At 46.8% G+C, this 16,176-nt stretch overlaps 3 protein-coding genes across 4 annotated transcripts; 2 read left to right on the top strand and 1 right to left on the bottom strand.

Annotated features, from left to right (window-relative positions):
* Positions 1 to 5,329: 5,329 nt before the first annotated feature.
* Positions 5,330 to 11,157, top strand: LOC128260301 (uncharacterized protein CG7065). Of its 2 annotated transcripts, XM_052993187.1 has the most exons (4): positions 5,332 to 5,613; positions 5,676 to 5,749; positions 6,257 to 7,841; positions 9,182 to 11,157. In XM_052993187.1, exons 2-4 carry the CDS (start codon positions 5,684 to 5,686, stop codon positions 10,897 to 10,899), a joined length of 3,369 nt encoding a protein of 1,122 aa, XP_052849147.1. In that variant the 5' UTR covers positions 5,332 to 5,613; positions 5,676 to 5,683; the 3' UTR covers positions 10,900 to 11,157. The 2 variants fall into 2 exon arrangements, with proteins under 2 accessions (XP_052849146.1, XP_052849147.1); XM_052993186.1 differs by having other exon boundaries at positions 5,330 to 5,613; positions 5,676 to 7,841.
* An 858-nt stretch (positions 11,158 to 12,015) lies between these two features.
* Positions 12,016 to 12,814, bottom strand: LOC128260327 (frataxin homolog, mitochondrial). The gene is made up of 2 exons (XM_052993230.1): positions 12,419 to 12,814; positions 12,016 to 12,346 (listed from the first exon to the last, which is right to left on the bottom strand). Exons 1-2 carry the CDS (start codon positions 12,737 to 12,739, stop codon positions 12,092 to 12,094), a joined length of 576 nt encoding a protein of 191 aa, XP_052849190.1. The 5' UTR covers positions 12,740 to 12,814; the 3' UTR covers positions 12,016 to 12,091.
* Positions 12,815 to 13,075: 261 nt separating this feature from the next.
* On the top strand, positions 13,076 to 15,877 carry LOC128260307 (basic proline-rich protein). Its single transcript, XM_052993205.1, has one exon. It carries the CDS (start codon positions 13,184 to 13,186, stop codon positions 15,500 to 15,502), a length of 2,319 nt encoding a protein of 772 aa, XP_052849165.1. The 5' UTR covers positions 13,076 to 13,183; the 3' UTR covers positions 15,503 to 15,877.
* The last annotated feature ends 299 nt before the right edge of the window (positions 15,878 to 16,176 follow it).

The raw sequence follows: 16,176 nt of genomic DNA, 5'->3' as shown, positions 1-16,176 counted from the left end.
ATGTTGGACTGTTTAAACGACAAAGTGAAGAGGAAATGGAAGTGGAAGCAAGGCGAAAAAACATTTTTTCCCCGACTTTTTTGTTTGGGGTCCCGGGAAAAGGTTTGGGTTTTGGGGCGCTGGGCTCTCAGCTTATGACTCCATTGCAACATGTTGCATGTTGGAAATTGCCCAAAAACAAAATATGAAAAGAAATGGCTGCAAAGAAAAAAGCAAAACAAAAAAATAGACAAGGTGGCTTTAAAATTTATGCGCCCAAAATTTAACCCTCGGCAGCCCGCCGCCCAACGCCCCACACCACCCCTTTTCGACTTTCCCACACCCCTTTTCCATTTCATTCCGCCGCTCTTTGAATTTCCATTTTCATTTTGCGGTTTTTGTTGTTGCGTGTGGCGGCTATCCAATAAATATAAGCGCCGCAGAGAGAACGCGGAAAAACCGTTAGCCAGGTGTACTGTCGAAATGATCGTGAGAGAAAGTAAACCCCTTTGGAGACTCTCTTAATGAGAGAACAATTTGTAAAAGAAGAACTTAGCTGATTTCATGCACAGAAAGAAAATACACGTCAATCATCATATAAATTATGTATTGTAAACATATTCGAATTGATATTATCAACTACATTTAAAAGTTTGAAGCTGATAAAAGAAATTAATTAGCCAACAGTGGGGACGTGCATTTGGTACGACTTGTCATTAATATCAGTCTCATTAAAATTATGTTATGTGCTGACTCTTGCGCTCAGTGATTTCCATTAACCCACACAAAAGTTTTGTAAGTTTTTCTCCCCCAAAAATTCCACCAGTGTTATTGTTTATTCAAGATGTTATTATAATAACAGCTGCGATTTAAACAAAAGTAGTAGGATAAATTAAAAAAGAAAATTTCACTTGAGCGGCAACAAGCTTTTACCTTAATATTTACATATCTACATATACGTATAATTGTCTCTCAAAAAGTGGTTGAAAAACAAAAGGCTTTTAACAACATTTCAAATGTAGTTTTAATTCTTAAACTCCATTAATATTATTAAGTAATTAATTTTTTTGTCTGAGTCAAGAGAACATTTTGAAACTAAATCCTATACACTTTTTTCTCAGCGTAAAAGCATTGTTACAAACATTCCAGCATGGCACTTGCTTTAGTTTTAGTTTCAATTCGAGTTTTGATTTACGCACTGCGTAACGCATTTTTGAAATCACGACCAAAGTCTGCAGGCTGGAATGGGAAAAACTTTTCCAAAGCATCTTTGACCAACTCACCCCGCCCCGCAGCCCCATGCATTTCCCCCCTTTTCTGCCCGATAAATCCAAAGTCCGGCAGCAGCTGGACGCTTCCGGCGCAGCATTAATGAGGGGGTGGGGCCGGGAAAAGGGGGCTGGAAAAAGAGGAGATGGGAGACATGTAAGTAGAAATGAAAACGAAGCACAATGAGAACATCCGGCCTTGTTATGAGCGGGAGGAGTAGTAGGCAGTAAATAGCGATAGGGGTAAGCCTACACTTGAAAAAACAACCTAGAGATCATCTTATTCCACCAAAAGCTTACGTATTTTGTCTTAACACACTTCTTCTCCTGGATTTATATTTACAATCTAAAAATTGTTTTTTGAATGTATCGCTTTTTTAAATATTGTTTTACAAACGATTTTCATTTCTTAAATATATAAACTTTTTATTTTGAAATATAAAATTTTCAAGACTGTTTTGAAATTTAAAAATATTTGCATAGAAAATTGTTGTTGAGAAAAACTTTTAAATTATTACAAAAAAAACTTAAATGCCTCTTATCGCATTTTCTCTTTATAATATTTAATCTTATAAAATGAGTGTATATATGAATATGTATGTTTAATAAAGTAAAAAGTAATAAAGTAAATAGTTACACCTTAGTTATTTCTGGTTGTCTCAAAACATATTGACTGCAATTCTTTATCCCCTGATGGGGATTTTATGGCAGTGCAATTGGGGGTTAGGTGGGCCAGACAAACGGGCTGCATTTTGGCCCCCGTCCCAGAAAACCCCCCATTCTCAGGCCATTAAGAAATTTCGAATTCTTGAAAAATTAGCAGTGCTACAAGAAATGCAGAAGAAACCGAGCGGAGAAGAAAGCGAAACCAGGCGAAATCTTCCCGAGAATAATTAATGGAATTTTTGAACTTTTAGTGCAAAATGCCTGGGAGACAACTGCTTGAACAGCATTTTCATTGATGCTCCTGGCTGCATGTGCCACAAATAAATTTGTCGTCGACTCTGGCAGATTGTTGCAACTGCCGCCCCTTAACAGCCCCCCCAAAAAATACCAGCCGTTGTGAATGAAAATAGAGCAATTTGCATTATTCGCATTCGAGCAGATTTCGCTTTAATGAATTGCACACAACTTGCCAAGAAATAAAGATGAGCACAAAGCACGGGATGGTAAATGAGAAACGTCTGCATCTGTCTGACTTGGCACTTTGTCTACAGGAGCTGGGGTGCATACATCGTAGCCCCGTGTAGCTCTCTATAGGGATACATCTATATCTCAATCCCAGTCCCCCCGATGTCTGATATTGGGATTGGGGCTTCTGACTGTTTTGTCCCCGCAATCGGAATTCGCTCATCTCCATCAAAGTTAATGCGAAATATAATTTGCATTCGGTCCATGCAGATCGCCAAATGAAAAACCCACTAACAGCGTCTGATTCGCAATATTTCGTTGTCATCAAAAAGAACAAGGAAAAAATGTAGCGTGCTGAGAGGACGACGTTTGGAATGCCCTTTCAAATTATAATTTTTCGCTAAAACATCTTTTCAAAAATGCTTTTTAAGCACCCTAGTTATTTTTATGGGAATAACTTCTAAGTGGATTTTGTAAAAGGTGGTTAATGATTGTTACAAAAGAATAAAACTATGATGGTTTTGGGCATTTAAGCCAGTCAATTGTAATCACTAGTAACAAAAATCACCTTGACTCATTAATGTTGGTTCTATACAAAAAATAAAGATTTTAAAAAAATGTTAGTCTTACGAATGATGTTATTTTCTGACTTCTAACTAAGTTCTATATATATTTTTTTTCAAAATATCAGAGTTCATTCACAAAAGTTGAGCATATTTCAATGGCACCCCTGCATATCTCGTAATTCGATCTGGTGAATAAAATCAAAAACGCTTGCCTGGTTGTCTGAATTATTATGCCCAATTTCGAGGGTAACTTGTACAACTGAAAAAGCAAAGGCGAACAAACGGGCCATAACTCATGTCGGCATGTTCATTAAATGTGCTACGTTTGTCCAGTAACTGGCAGTGCCTACTGCCTACCGCCGCCTACTTGCCACATCAACATCCACTTTCCCATCCACTGTAAATGCCACTGTGGAATGGGTCCTTGCGCCCACTGTCAAATGCACCGGCCTTCAAAAGGGGGTGGTGGCGTATTTTATTGTCTATGTGCGCATATGGTCAGCTCATTGTGCAGTCAGTTGTATTGCCATTATCATCTGCGACAGCCATCGTGCTCATCGTGCGGCGATTAATGTGCCCTTCATCCAGTCGCAGATACGTGTTACATCTATCACATATCACGTACAGTCGGACCTCCATAGCTCGAACCACCATATGCCAGCAAAACAATTCCGAGTAAAATAAATCCTGGGGTAAGGAAAAAATATTTTTTTAACCTCTCTTCTTTTACATTAAACATTTACCATTAGGTACATCAAATAATGATAATTATAATCAGATTCTCAAGAGCACGTGAATAATAATAAAAAAAAATTTTAACATTTACCATTTGGGACATACAATAATGTGTATAGTCTCCAGGTTCTTAAAAACTAATAAAATAAAAAATTGTTTAACATCCAGCTAAATTGTATTATCAAGTCGAGCTATATAGAAGGTTATGTTATAGAAGTACGACTTTTTAAAAATGACTTGAAAATGTTGCTCATTAAAATGTACTTCCCAGCTCTTTAATTCATTTGATCATAAAGTTTTATAGCTTAAAATGTATAAAACCAAATTTTGTTTCGAATCCAAGAAGGAAAGTTCGAGCTAGGCAAGTTGATCTGTATAAACAGGGGTGAGTGGGATATGAGCTCGGTTCGTGGAAATCGCTGAAAATGTGGAAAACCGCGTCCCGTTTGCTGACATTTGTCCTCGGCGGCCGGCAAAATGCACATGTGGCTGGCCCCTCGGGACCCAATGATATTAATGCTGCTGTTGCTGGAAAATACCTACAGCGAATAAAAAATAATGAAACCGAGCTGGGATTGATTTAAGCCAGCTGCGGAGGCTGCATCAAAAACACATCCAACACGCTCAACATCCAGTCCACAGAACTCATCATTCTTGTGCAGAGGCGAGAGCAATTTGCACTCGGTCGGATTGTGTTTCGGGTGAAAGATAATGACTCTAAATATGTTAATATTTATGGGATCACTCGGAGAAACGGAAACCAAACACACATTGGGTGGTGGTTGCACAAGAACCAATATCCATCGTGTTTTTCGAAATGAAAATATCCCAAGGATCTTCCAAACACTTAAATTAAATCAGTGACAGCTTAATAATTCTGTAAAACTTTAAATACAATTTATTTTCAAAAATTTAAGCTAATTTATATTTACCTGGAAAAAGTTAAAAAACAAAAAGCATGTTAAATAATTGATTTAGAAAAAATCATTTACTTACGTCTTTTATTAGCCAATTTTATGCCATTTTGAATAAATATTTAAATTTTAGTGTTACCAAAATGTTTGCATATGAAACGACAGCGCCGTTACGTCTACAGACACACTAAGTTAGCTATCGGAAAAATGTGCGGTTTTTGTAAACAAAATTCTGCAAAATAATGCTTATGTGCCAAATTATCCCTTTCTTTTACAAAAAACCACGAAACCCAAAAAAAAGTCCTCAGAAATCGGATCTGTGTCAAAACCCTGGGAAGTAACGGTCAAAAGCAGGTCGAATGGCTTCACAAATAAAAATGTTTTCCTTTTTTACAATTTTGTAAAAAGGTATGGATTACCCCATATTAAAATTTTATATGTTAACAAAAAATTATTTTTTTTAAAATCGATTAGCTTTTATTTGGCTGTGCGTCTTATTTGGCTCAGTTACAACAAACAAAAACTCTTAGGAAATGTCATAAGCTGTAAAAAATTCTCTCATTTTTTATGAAATTACATTCAGTTTATCGTAACATTGGGATAAAAATGTATCTGATGGAGTTGGCAATCAAAAATTAATCTGATTTGAATTGTATTCCAAGACTTTAATGATAAAAACATCGATATAGCAAAACTATCGTAAATGGCGTTACTGCCGTACCAGCGCACGGTCACACTGCAAAGCAGTCTCTACACAAACAAAAAAAAAAAAAAAAAAAACGGTACGCATTTTCAGAGCAATTGAAGAAAAAAAACGAGGAAAGGCGTAGGAAAATCGGACAGGTTTATGCTGCTTTTGCATACCTGGCATAGTAAGTAACGTCAACTCCGCCGGCGAAAGCCGTCCCTTAAAAAAAAGTGAGCGTGAAAGGTGAAATAAGCAGTGCAAAAAAGGAAAAGTGAACAACAAACGAAAAAGGGAGAAGGGAAAAGGAGCCGCAACCAGAACCGGAAATAAAGGTAAGTGCTGACCCTGGTCGATTTCCGTTCACTGGCGTTCTTTGTGTGGTTCCCATTCGCAGGGAGATTCATGAGCTTCCTGCCGGGGGAGCCGGTGCCGCCGGGATTCGAGGAGGACGACGTGGCCCGATCGGCGGTGATCCAGAAGCAGATCGATAGCTACACCGGCGGCCCACTGATCGGCACCGAGTACACCATCGAGCTGCACGAGGCGGGTCAACTGCGTCCGGACTACTTCTGTGTGCTGTGCAACTCGTGCACCGACGGCCGCACCGTCTTCGTCCACTGGACGTCGCTGGCCCACCGCACCAAGTACTTGCAGACCCACTTCCTGAAGGCCCACGAAGTGCTCCAGAAGCTCAAGCGGACGCCGAACAGCTCCGGCGATCTGGTCATTGCCACCGGCAACCTGGTGGCGGCCATTGAGAAGCACTTTGGTCGCTCGCGGCAGATGCTCACCGCATCGGGTGAGGATTTCCGTCGATTTCGTGCCAAGATCTGCAGTCAGGTGCGGGATAATTTCCATTTCGATGAGTGTGCCGGTCCAGATTTTGCCGAGGAGGCGCAACGCTTTCTACGCGAACTGAAACCCGACGAGTCCATTAAAATCAGCCTGAAGATGAACGACAGCAACATGCGAGAGGATGGCAACATAATCTCCCTGGATGCCATCTCCAGTGATGATGAGAACTTTGGCCCGGCCGGAGGAGTAGCAGCCCCTGGTTCGGTCCAAGTGCCGAAGGTGATGCTGCGCAAAAAGAACCAGGCCGAAGATGCCAGTGGACGTGGCGTCAATCGATCGCCACCGCCACCGGGGGGCCTGACCAAGCCCCAGCATTTGCCCACGCCCAAGGAGCTGTCCATTCAGGCCTCCATTATCGCCCAGGAGCGCTACAAGTGGGAGAAGTTCCGTTGCATGCTGGAGCTTCAGCTCAAGCAGCTGCGCGATGAAACGGAGACGTACGAGTCGAATCCCGAGAAGCATCCGGACTATCCGGATGAGTGGAAGCAGTTCTGGAATCGGCGCTACAAGCAGCTGCAGGAGGAGAAGAAATGCGATCCGAATCAATACGATTACAAGCCGGAGTGGATTAGCTACTGGAAGGATCGCCGCATCGAGCTGTTCAACATTGCAGTGAACAAAATCAAAAAGGATCTCAAGGAGAAGTTCAAGCTGGGCGACGAGGACGAGGAGAAGACCACGGAGCTGATGGAGCGCTACAAGATCCGTGTGGCCAGTCCCAGGGAGCCGCCCCCGAGCGCCATTGCCGTGAACCGTCGCAAGCAGAACTTCCGCACCAATAATCGTGGAGCAGCAGGTGGCGGTGGTGGTGGTGGTGGTGGTGGTGGTGGTGGTGCGGGTGCCGCAGGTGCTCCCGAGGCTGTCATAGATATCAGCGATGACGAGGGCTCCAGTCCCCCTTCCCGCGGGCGTCCCTACAATCGCCGTACCCTCTCCCGATCGTTGTCACCCAAACGTGGAGGCGGTCGTCGTCCGTTGCGCCGTTCGCGCAGCCGTTCGCCGCGACGCAATTTCCGGCGCGGAGGATCGCGCTCCCGCTCGCGTTCCCGCAGCCTTAGACGGCGATCCCGCTCGCCGGCCTTCCATCGCCAGCGGGATCGTCCCGTTCGCCACTCCAGGGATCGCGCCATGTCGCCCGGCGCCAGAGATTTCCTAGATCGTCGCAGCTTGGATCGGGAGCGGGAGCGGGAACGCTCCACCGAGTATTTCCGTGGCGAGGGCTATGGTCGCGGTCAGCGCAGCTATGACCATGTGGAGACCTTTCGCGTGATGGACTCGCGTGTGTATCCGGAGTACAACATGCCCAAGGTGCGTTCCATTTCGCCGGCCGTCTCCTCCTCCAACAACAACAACAACAGCAACAATAACAACAACAAGGATAAGGAACCCTCGGAGCCCGTCGAGGAGGGACCCCTGACCGTGGTCAGTGTGCTGCGCATGCTGTCCGCCGTGGAGGAGCACCTGGGCAGCCTGGGACCGAAGGCCCTAAACCTTCTGAGCAAGGCGCTGGCCATGGAGATGGTGCAGCCAAATGCCGCTGATGATTTGCTGCTAAACGACGACAATTGCGTCTTCCTGGAGACCACCAAGGAGAAGCTGAAGGGCATCCTCATTGCCGAGGTGTTGGACGATCCGCAAAAGGTGCGCGTGGTCAAGAAACTGATCACCAACATAGCGGCCATCATCTTCCAGGTGAACTCCAGAGGTAAGTCCGCCCTTATCCCCCAATCCCCCAATTCCGCAATCCCGCCGCACATCCGCACTTCTATCTCTCTCTTTTTCGCGGTTTAAGGGTCCATAGGTAAGTATGAGTGTAGAAAACTGTGTAGAACTCATCGAGATTTGCCCCTGAACCACAGAAAAAAAAAAAAAAACAAAAAAGATTTGCATTGGAACACAAACGTTTTGCAAACTCGCGCGGGTCCTAAGTTTTTTTTAAACACTTGCTAGTGAAGTTTTTGAAATAATGTGAGTTTTGTGCCAATCGGTTGAATTCGTTAGATTCTGAATTCGCAACATTCAAAAAGTGGTTTTCAAATGGAACCTCCTGTTTTAATGTGCTGGTGTTAAAGGAATATTAGTTAGACATTCCTTACTTTCATTGACTAACCTCTGCGGTTTAACACTTCAAATATCTATGGAATAAAATTGAATTTGAGTGGTTTGTTCTTAAGTTACGCGAAGTCTGGCAATAAGTTTTCTTAAGATTGTCATTAAACGAAATAAACTGCGCTGCGATTGTCTCATTTCATATATGTTCTTTCTCCCCAAATCATAAACGATACAGCAGGTGCTAAATGAGAATTTTGAAATAAACAATTCATTTATTTTTTATCCTGGGCCAGGTTTTTAAATCGTTATTTGCTTAAATCCACTATATTTGAACTAGTTTAAGTCAAGGCATGATCCCTTTGGCTATAAACGTTGTCTATTAAGGTGTTCTGAATTGCTGCTGGCAATTCGTGAGGGTTTTCTAAGATAATTGTTTCCGAAAATCGGGTTCTATTTGATGATTAGGATAAATAAAGGTTGTTTCAAACAGACGACCTGCTCACAATACACAAAATACAGGTCGGCAGTGCCTTAAATAATAAATAACAAAATAAAAAAAATATATATAAAAAAAATAAAAAAAAGAAATTGCCTTATATCTTAGCTGATTCTTTTCAAACTTTTGCTGGGTTTATTTTTAAAAGTATACTTTAATTGTATACAAATCTTCAACTTGTGTTAAGCAATATCGTGGGCGAATCGCTGTGATTACGTTCTAAAATGTAAATATTCGGTATATGTATGTACATATGTACGCTTTTCGGTCAGCTTTTTCCCCTTTTTTTGGTGGGTGTGTGAACAAAGTGTGCCAACGATCCGTGAGCAGTCCAGTCGCCATCCACACCATCCATAAGTATAAATGTAATTTGCATAGCTCGTTTGGCGCGACACCGAAGCTCCAGTTTGCAGACATTCGAAATGCAATTCACGCCTGCAAATCCTAACTGATTATTTTACCTTTTTTTTTTTTTGTGTTATGACCGGACTATCTAGGTATCCCAGATGTGGCCGAGGCCAAGGTCAAGGCAAATGCCAATCCGGCGCCCATCCAGCTACCCTTCGACCGGAATGTGGTGGCCCCTAAGCTGGCCAATGCCTTGGTACTCAAGGGATACTACGACGTGACCACCGGCGACATGAACAATCTGCTGCATCTGCTCACACTGCTGGTGAAGACGGACAAGCAGCGGCGTCAGGTGGACAAGACAAATGGCCTGGCATTCGATGAGATACGGGCCAAGCTCGGTCTGCACAAGGATACGCCGCCGCCCGTCGATAACATGGGCATCGATCTGGACGAGCTGATGAAGGAGGTGGAGAACCAGCTAAACAAGGAGTCCGTGGATGTGGTTGTCAATGTCGGCAATGTCGGCAATGTCGGCAATGCTGGTGCAACAGCAGCGGCGGCCAAGGTTCAACTAGAAGCAGCCGGCGGTGGCGGCGGCGGCAGCAATGGCATGGAGTCGCTGACCGACTCCGATCTGCAGACCCTGCTCCAGAACTTCAAGTTCCTGTCCAACGAGGAGCAGGTGCATCTGATTGGCCATCTGCGCAAGCTGGAGGTCCAGGAGCCGTCGCGCGTCGAGCGCCTGCGCAAGTACGTGAACCTGGCGGAGCTGAGTGGCGATGGCGAGTCATGCAGTGATTTCCTATCGCGCGTCGTTAACATTGGCGGTAGTGGTGGGGCTCCAAAGGCATCGGACAGATCCAAGTCCATGGCTTCGATAGCGGGGGGCACGACCAGTTCCTCATTGCCAATGGGCAGCGCCTCTTCCTCCACTGCCTCCTCGATGGCAGCCCTCGCCTCGCTGACCACCAGACGTCGCAGCTCGGAACGCGATCGGGAACGGGATCGCGAACGCGATATGTCCAGTCTGCCCATCAACAAGCAACGTCGCAGCCGAATCTCACCCAGCTTTATAATCGATGACGACGATGACGAAGACGATGATTACAACTTTGACGATCTGGTGATGAAGGCCTGCGATTCGAATGGCGGCGGAGGTGCTGGTGGCGGTGGCGTCGGCATTGGCGGACATGGTGGTAATGCCAGGAAGGCCTTCGGTCCGCCCATCATACCCGTGGAGTCATCACCGAATGCACTCACCTTCAAGCCAGCAGCTGCCTCCAAGATCTCGTTGAAGGACACCGAAAGCATTATAGCCAACTTGATGGGCACTTTGAGCAAGGGGGGATCCGGCAGTGGCTCCTCCGGAGCTAATCGCAACTACATGATGAATCAGCAGCAGCAGCCACATCATGCACCGCCGAATTTGAGCCAAAGCCAAAAGGCAGGCCAGCATCATCATGGTCAACGGCAGTCGGCCGGAGCAGGCTATTCCAAGCAGTCAAGCTATCCGGGGCAGCAACAGCAGCACCAGCAGGGCGGCAACTTTGGCCAGGAGCCCCAGCCTCTGATGAGCAATCTAGCCAACCGACCCGATCCCAATCAATATCCGAATCAGCAGCAACAACAACAGCAGCAGCCCTTTGGCAGCTATAATCCCTATGCGGGCAATGGTGTGCAGCATAACTATGTGGCCCCCGCACCGGGACATGGTCCCTACGGCAATCCCATAAACCCATGGGCCAACAATGGGCCACCACAGCCGCCCTACAACCAGATGCCTCAGAGCTTTTTGAACCCACAACAGCAGCAGCAGCCGCCGCCGCCGCCCCATTATAACAACATGTTTGGGGGGCGTCATTAGTGGTTAACTAGTCTTAGGACCCTAAACCATTAAGTCATAAAGATTTAAACATAGAATACAAGAAACTGAGGAAAATCCTTTGAAGTGCCCGTGACAAGTGATTTAAACACCATTTTTTTTTTTAGCTCAGACCCTTCTGCTGCTGCCAAATAAAAATAAACACTATTCTTTTCATTTTACAACTGAATAATAATAAAAATTGGAACGTATTTGAGAAAAATTCTGAACAGCAAATAAATAAAGACACACAAAAGTTAACTTTTTACCGACTTTGTTAAGCATTGGCCCACTGGTTTCTAGCAAAATATATAGTTGCATTTTAATAACTGGGAGCTTTGAGTTCTGAATTTTTAAATTGAAATAAAATAAGTACATTGAAAAATAAAGGAAAACGTAACAAGAGTGCTAAAAATTCCTGAAATGAAAAAAAAAAAGAATTAATACAATACAGGCGAAAATTAGAGCCATTTTAGTTTTCTAGCACCGAAAAGTAGTGGAATATCAGCCTGAAGTTTTAAGTCCCGTAGAGGAATTAAAAAACAAAGGTAATTTATTTGATTTACCACAACAAACATTCAACAAACAAAAAACCCATACTAAAATAAACTTTCCTAAAGGAAACTTCTTTATAAAACTATGTAAAGCTTTGAAATAAACACTACTATTCTAATCAATCTAATTCAAGCTATTACAACCTGCTAAACATTCTTATAGACAAACTTTAAAACAATGACGGTATCATAATCAAGGATTTGATAAACCAGACATTACAATAAAGACATACAAAAAAATCTAGTTTTTTTTTTAATCTGGTTGTAAACGATGCAGCCGGTTGCGACAATTCAATGACTGAGAATTCACACTCGGCTTTAGGTTTATTCTGCTGCAGCAACAGTACATAGCGAGTGATCACTGTGCTTGCAGGCTCCGAACTTCAAAATAAATTTAACAAAATCGAATAGAAAACCTCAAAAGTGTTTATATAAAAAATTAAGCTAACTAAGCAATTAAATTCAATGACAGTGTCAATTTACAACGGGATTTGGTTTACCCTGCTGCAACAACAGTCAACATAGCCGGTAACCACTGTGCTCATAAATGAAAAAATACACTCCCTGACTTCAAAACAAATTTATCAAATCGAACGCTTTAACAGACTTTTTATAGAGGAGGAAATGGAACCCATCGTGGTTCATCTACAGTAGGGCAATTGCAGGAAGTCCACGGTGTGTGCCTTCAGAATGCCGGGTATCTCCTGCTGCAGCAGTTCGTGCAGCGACTGACCACTGTGCTTGTAGATCCACCTGCCCGCCGCCACGGTGCCCACGAAATCAAATCTCTTGGGGCCGCTGGTGGGTGAACTGAGCCAGATTTGCTTGTTAGGAGTCTGCCGGTTGATCACATATGTGCCGTGCTGCTGACCCAATTTCACGGTGAGCACGCCATCCTGTGAAAAAGAAGTACCAAGGATATTAGTGGTAAGGGCATGATGTAATCGCAGAGGGTTGTCAAAACTCACGCCGTAGGCCACATCGCTGCCCTGTAGCTCCTCGGCGGCATTCTCCGTCAGCTCCTCAAAATAGTCGCTCAGGGCATCCAGCGTGTCGGAGCACACTCGATCGTATGTGACACTATCCAAGGTGGATTCCGTCTCGATTTGGCTGCTGAAGAACCGCCGGCTTGCAAAGGGTCCTTCGAAATGAATCGAATTTGTGGCTGTCGCTGGGTTTCTGGGCCAATTCCCTTGGCTGGCCAGTCCTTGGGGCATTCGCCAGCTCTTAATCGTGGCCAAACATGCCGGTTTGCGGTTCCAACGGGCGAGCAAACGGCCCGCAAACATTATGCTAGTGTTTGTCGTTTTGTTTATATTTTACACAACTTGGAGTTACAGCGCTGCCAACTTGCTGCGAAATTCATGGGCTTTTGGTATTTTTCAGTTAGGAAATACTACCTTTGTATATTTGGGCATGAAGAAAAACACATGTGCATCAAAAAATGATATTTAAATAACATTAAACGTGATTTTTTTTTTTTTTCAAAATGGGGCTTATAAGATTTATATATATTATTAGCCTTCAGCTATGAGCCGTATATATTACAAACGGCTATTTAAAAATACTAAATTCAATTTAGAGTATTTTTTTTCAACTCGAATGATTTTCCATTGTAAGCGACACGGTCACACCGCAACAAACGCCGACTGACAGAAAATGGCGTCGTCCGCCTGAAAAATTGGTGTATTTCTTGCAAAATCCACGCTCTCTCGACCAGCGAATCGCGAAAAATGGCCCTGCCCAGTAACTACAAGCAGATAGCCGTGGGCGCCCAAGGTCCGGGTCCGGCGACGCCGCTGCAGGGCGTCGTGGGCGTAGGAGGCGGCGGTGGCGGATCCGGCGGCGGTGGCAGCCGGTCGCGTTCATCCGGCGGCGGCGGTGGAGCTGATCGCAACAAGGACCAGACGCCCATCTTCACGCACAGCAACTACGGCAATCCGGCCTTCACGCCCCAGAAGGTGACCAAGTCGTCGAGCAGCAAGAACCAGAGCGAATCCCGGCTGCCCAAGCCACCGAAGCCGCCGGAGAAGCCCATCCTGCCGTACATGCGGTACTCGAAGCGCGTCTGGGACAGCGTCAAGGCGCAGCATCCCGAGCTGAAGCTCTGGGAGCTGGGCAAGAAGATCGGGGCCATGTGGAAGCTGCTGGCCGAGGACGAGAAGACCGAGTTCATCGACGAGTACGAGGCGGAGAAGTTGGAGTACGAAAAGTCGCTGAAGGCCTACCACCAGACGCCCGCCTACCAGGCCTACATGTCGGCCAAGAGCAAGGTGAAGACGGACGTGGACATGCACGAGACTCCATCTCGGGGTGGCGGCAGCAAGTCGCAGCACGAGCGACGCATCGACATCCAGCCGGCGGAGGACGAGGATGACCAGGACGAGGGCTATACGGCCAAGCACATGGCCTATGCCCGCTACCTGCGTAACCATCGTCTCATCAACGAGATCTTCTCGGAGGCCGTCGTTCCCGACGTGCGATCCGTGGTCACGACCACGCGCATGCAGGTGCTCAAGCGGCAGGTCAGCTCGCTGACGATGCACCAAACCAAACTCGAGGCGGAGCTGCAGCAGATGGAGGAGAAGTTCGAGGCCAAGAAGCAGCGCATGGTGGAGTCCAGTGAGGCCTTCCAGGAGGAGCTAAAGCGGCACTGCAAGCCGGCCGTGGACGAGGACACCTTCCAGAAGATGGTGCACCGAATGTACGAGGACATCAAGCGCGATCGCCAGCGATTGGATGAGCCCAGTGCGAATAACGTGGCGAATCCTGCCGTTGCCGCCGCTGCTGCTGTGACCAGGAGCGAGGAGGCAGCCAAGCTGCCGACGCAGCCAGGTCAGCCCGGTGCCACGCCCGCTAACCAGGAGGCGGCGGCGGCGGCGACAACGGCGCATGCTGCAGTGCCACCGAAGGAGACGCCGCCGGCAGCAGTAAAGCCAGCCACTCCCACTACCACTCCCACTCCGAGTTCCACACCCAATGCCACGCCGCCTGGGCCCGCAGTGCATGTCCACGAAACGGCCAGCAAAACGGATCCCGAGCCCATGGACATTGAGCCACCGCCGAAGCCGTCGGTGCCGCCGCCGCCCATTAAGCCGGAGAAGCTGGAGATGGCCGCTGCCCTGCCGCCGCAGTCAACGCTCGTCGAGCCTCCAAAATCAGAGCCCGCCAAGGTGGTAGTGGCTCAGCCCGGTGCCAAGGTGCCCACTCCAGTTCCGACGCCCACGCCGCCGCCCGAAGTGCTTCCCGTTGCTGGAGCATCTCCTGCGGCAGCAGCGACGACGACGGCACCCACGCCACCGCCGGTGCAGCAGCAGCAGCAGGTGCCATTGCCCCAGCAACAGGGAGGCCCAGCTCCGCCGCCAGGCATGCCGCAAATGCATCCACATCCCGGCCACCCGCCGCCCGGACATTCGCTAATGCCGCCGCACATGGGACCGCATCAGGGACCGCCGCCCGGAATGCCCGGCCTGCCGCCGCCACCTCCGCACACGGGCTACGCCAACTACGGAGGACCGCCGCACGGCCCACCGCCTGGTCCACCAGGCGGACCCGCACGGCCTTACTATCAGCCGCAGTACGGAGGACATCCCACGCCGCAGCCCTACTACGCGCCCTTCTCGCCGTATCAGCAGTCGTACGGCCCTCCACCCGGGTCGCATTACATGTCGCCGCGCCCGCCACCGCCCCAGCACAATGGCAATCCCGGACATCCCTATGCGCCCGAGCATGGGAGCAACCCGCCGCCCCCGCAGCAGCAGCAACCGCCACCGGGCCACCTGCACGAGCCCAGTGCAGGACCAGTAGCCCCAGGCGGAGGTGGAGGAGGACCAGGAGCGGCAACGGCAGCACCTGGAGGGGGAGGAGTCTACCCCACGCCCGGGGCTGGTGGAGCTGGACCTGGACCCGGACCGGGACCAGGAGCACCTCCGGCAGCTGGAGGAGCACCGGTGGGCGAGGCGGCGGCAGCAGCAGCAGCAGCTGGCGGAGCTGCGCCCCCTGCAACGGCGCCTGGCAAGCATCCGGAGGCGGAGAAACACGAGGCGGACTAAGACCAGAAGTGGAGCCAACCAGCATCCACATCCACCCACTCCTCCACTCAGATCCTAGTTGTAGTCCCTAAATTATACATACAAGCATCGATCCCTGTGTTGTAACATAGCTGTCCCCTCTTGAACCTCCGCCTCTGTTCCTCGCTGTAGACCGAAAACAAAAACGAAAACCCGTCGAAATCCTCCAAACTTTAAACCGCATTTAGGCGCCCAGAACTCCCCATCAACCAACTCCATTCTCAATTAAGTTTAAAATTCTTTTTTTTTCGTGAGGCCTAATTTTAATATTTTATTAATTGAGTGTGCGTCGCATTCTGGACTGTATGCTAAATATACGAATAAAATAAATGTACGTTTATATGTAAATGAAGAAAATTGATGGTTTAAGATTTCTGACTCCAGGGGTACAATTTGCAAGTTAAATGGAAATTTAGCTGGAAGCACTTAATTAAAAACATGATTACTTCTGATTGGTTTGTACTTCTACTAAAAAATGGGTCGCGTAATACAAAAAAAAATAATATTCTCATTTTAAACTTAAAATGTTCTAAATATAAGTAATTAAACAAACAAAACCTTAACCCTGCTGAGTGTTCTAAATAAACAATGTAGCTTAACCCTTAGTGGGTTACTGGTCGGCAGCCTTGAAAAGCAAAACAAAAACAAAACGGGCA

Source organism: Drosophila gunungcola, assembly GCF_025200985.1.
Source record: "Drosophila gunungcola strain Sukarami chromosome X unlocalized genomic scaffold, Dgunungcola_SK_2 000021F, whole genome shotgun sequence".
NCBI classification, from domain to species: Eukaryota; Metazoa; Arthropoda; class Insecta; order Diptera; family Drosophilidae; genus Drosophila; species Drosophila gunungcola.
Note: the sequence above shows the minus strand (reverse complement) of the source record. Positions and strands in the feature narration are given on the sequence as shown.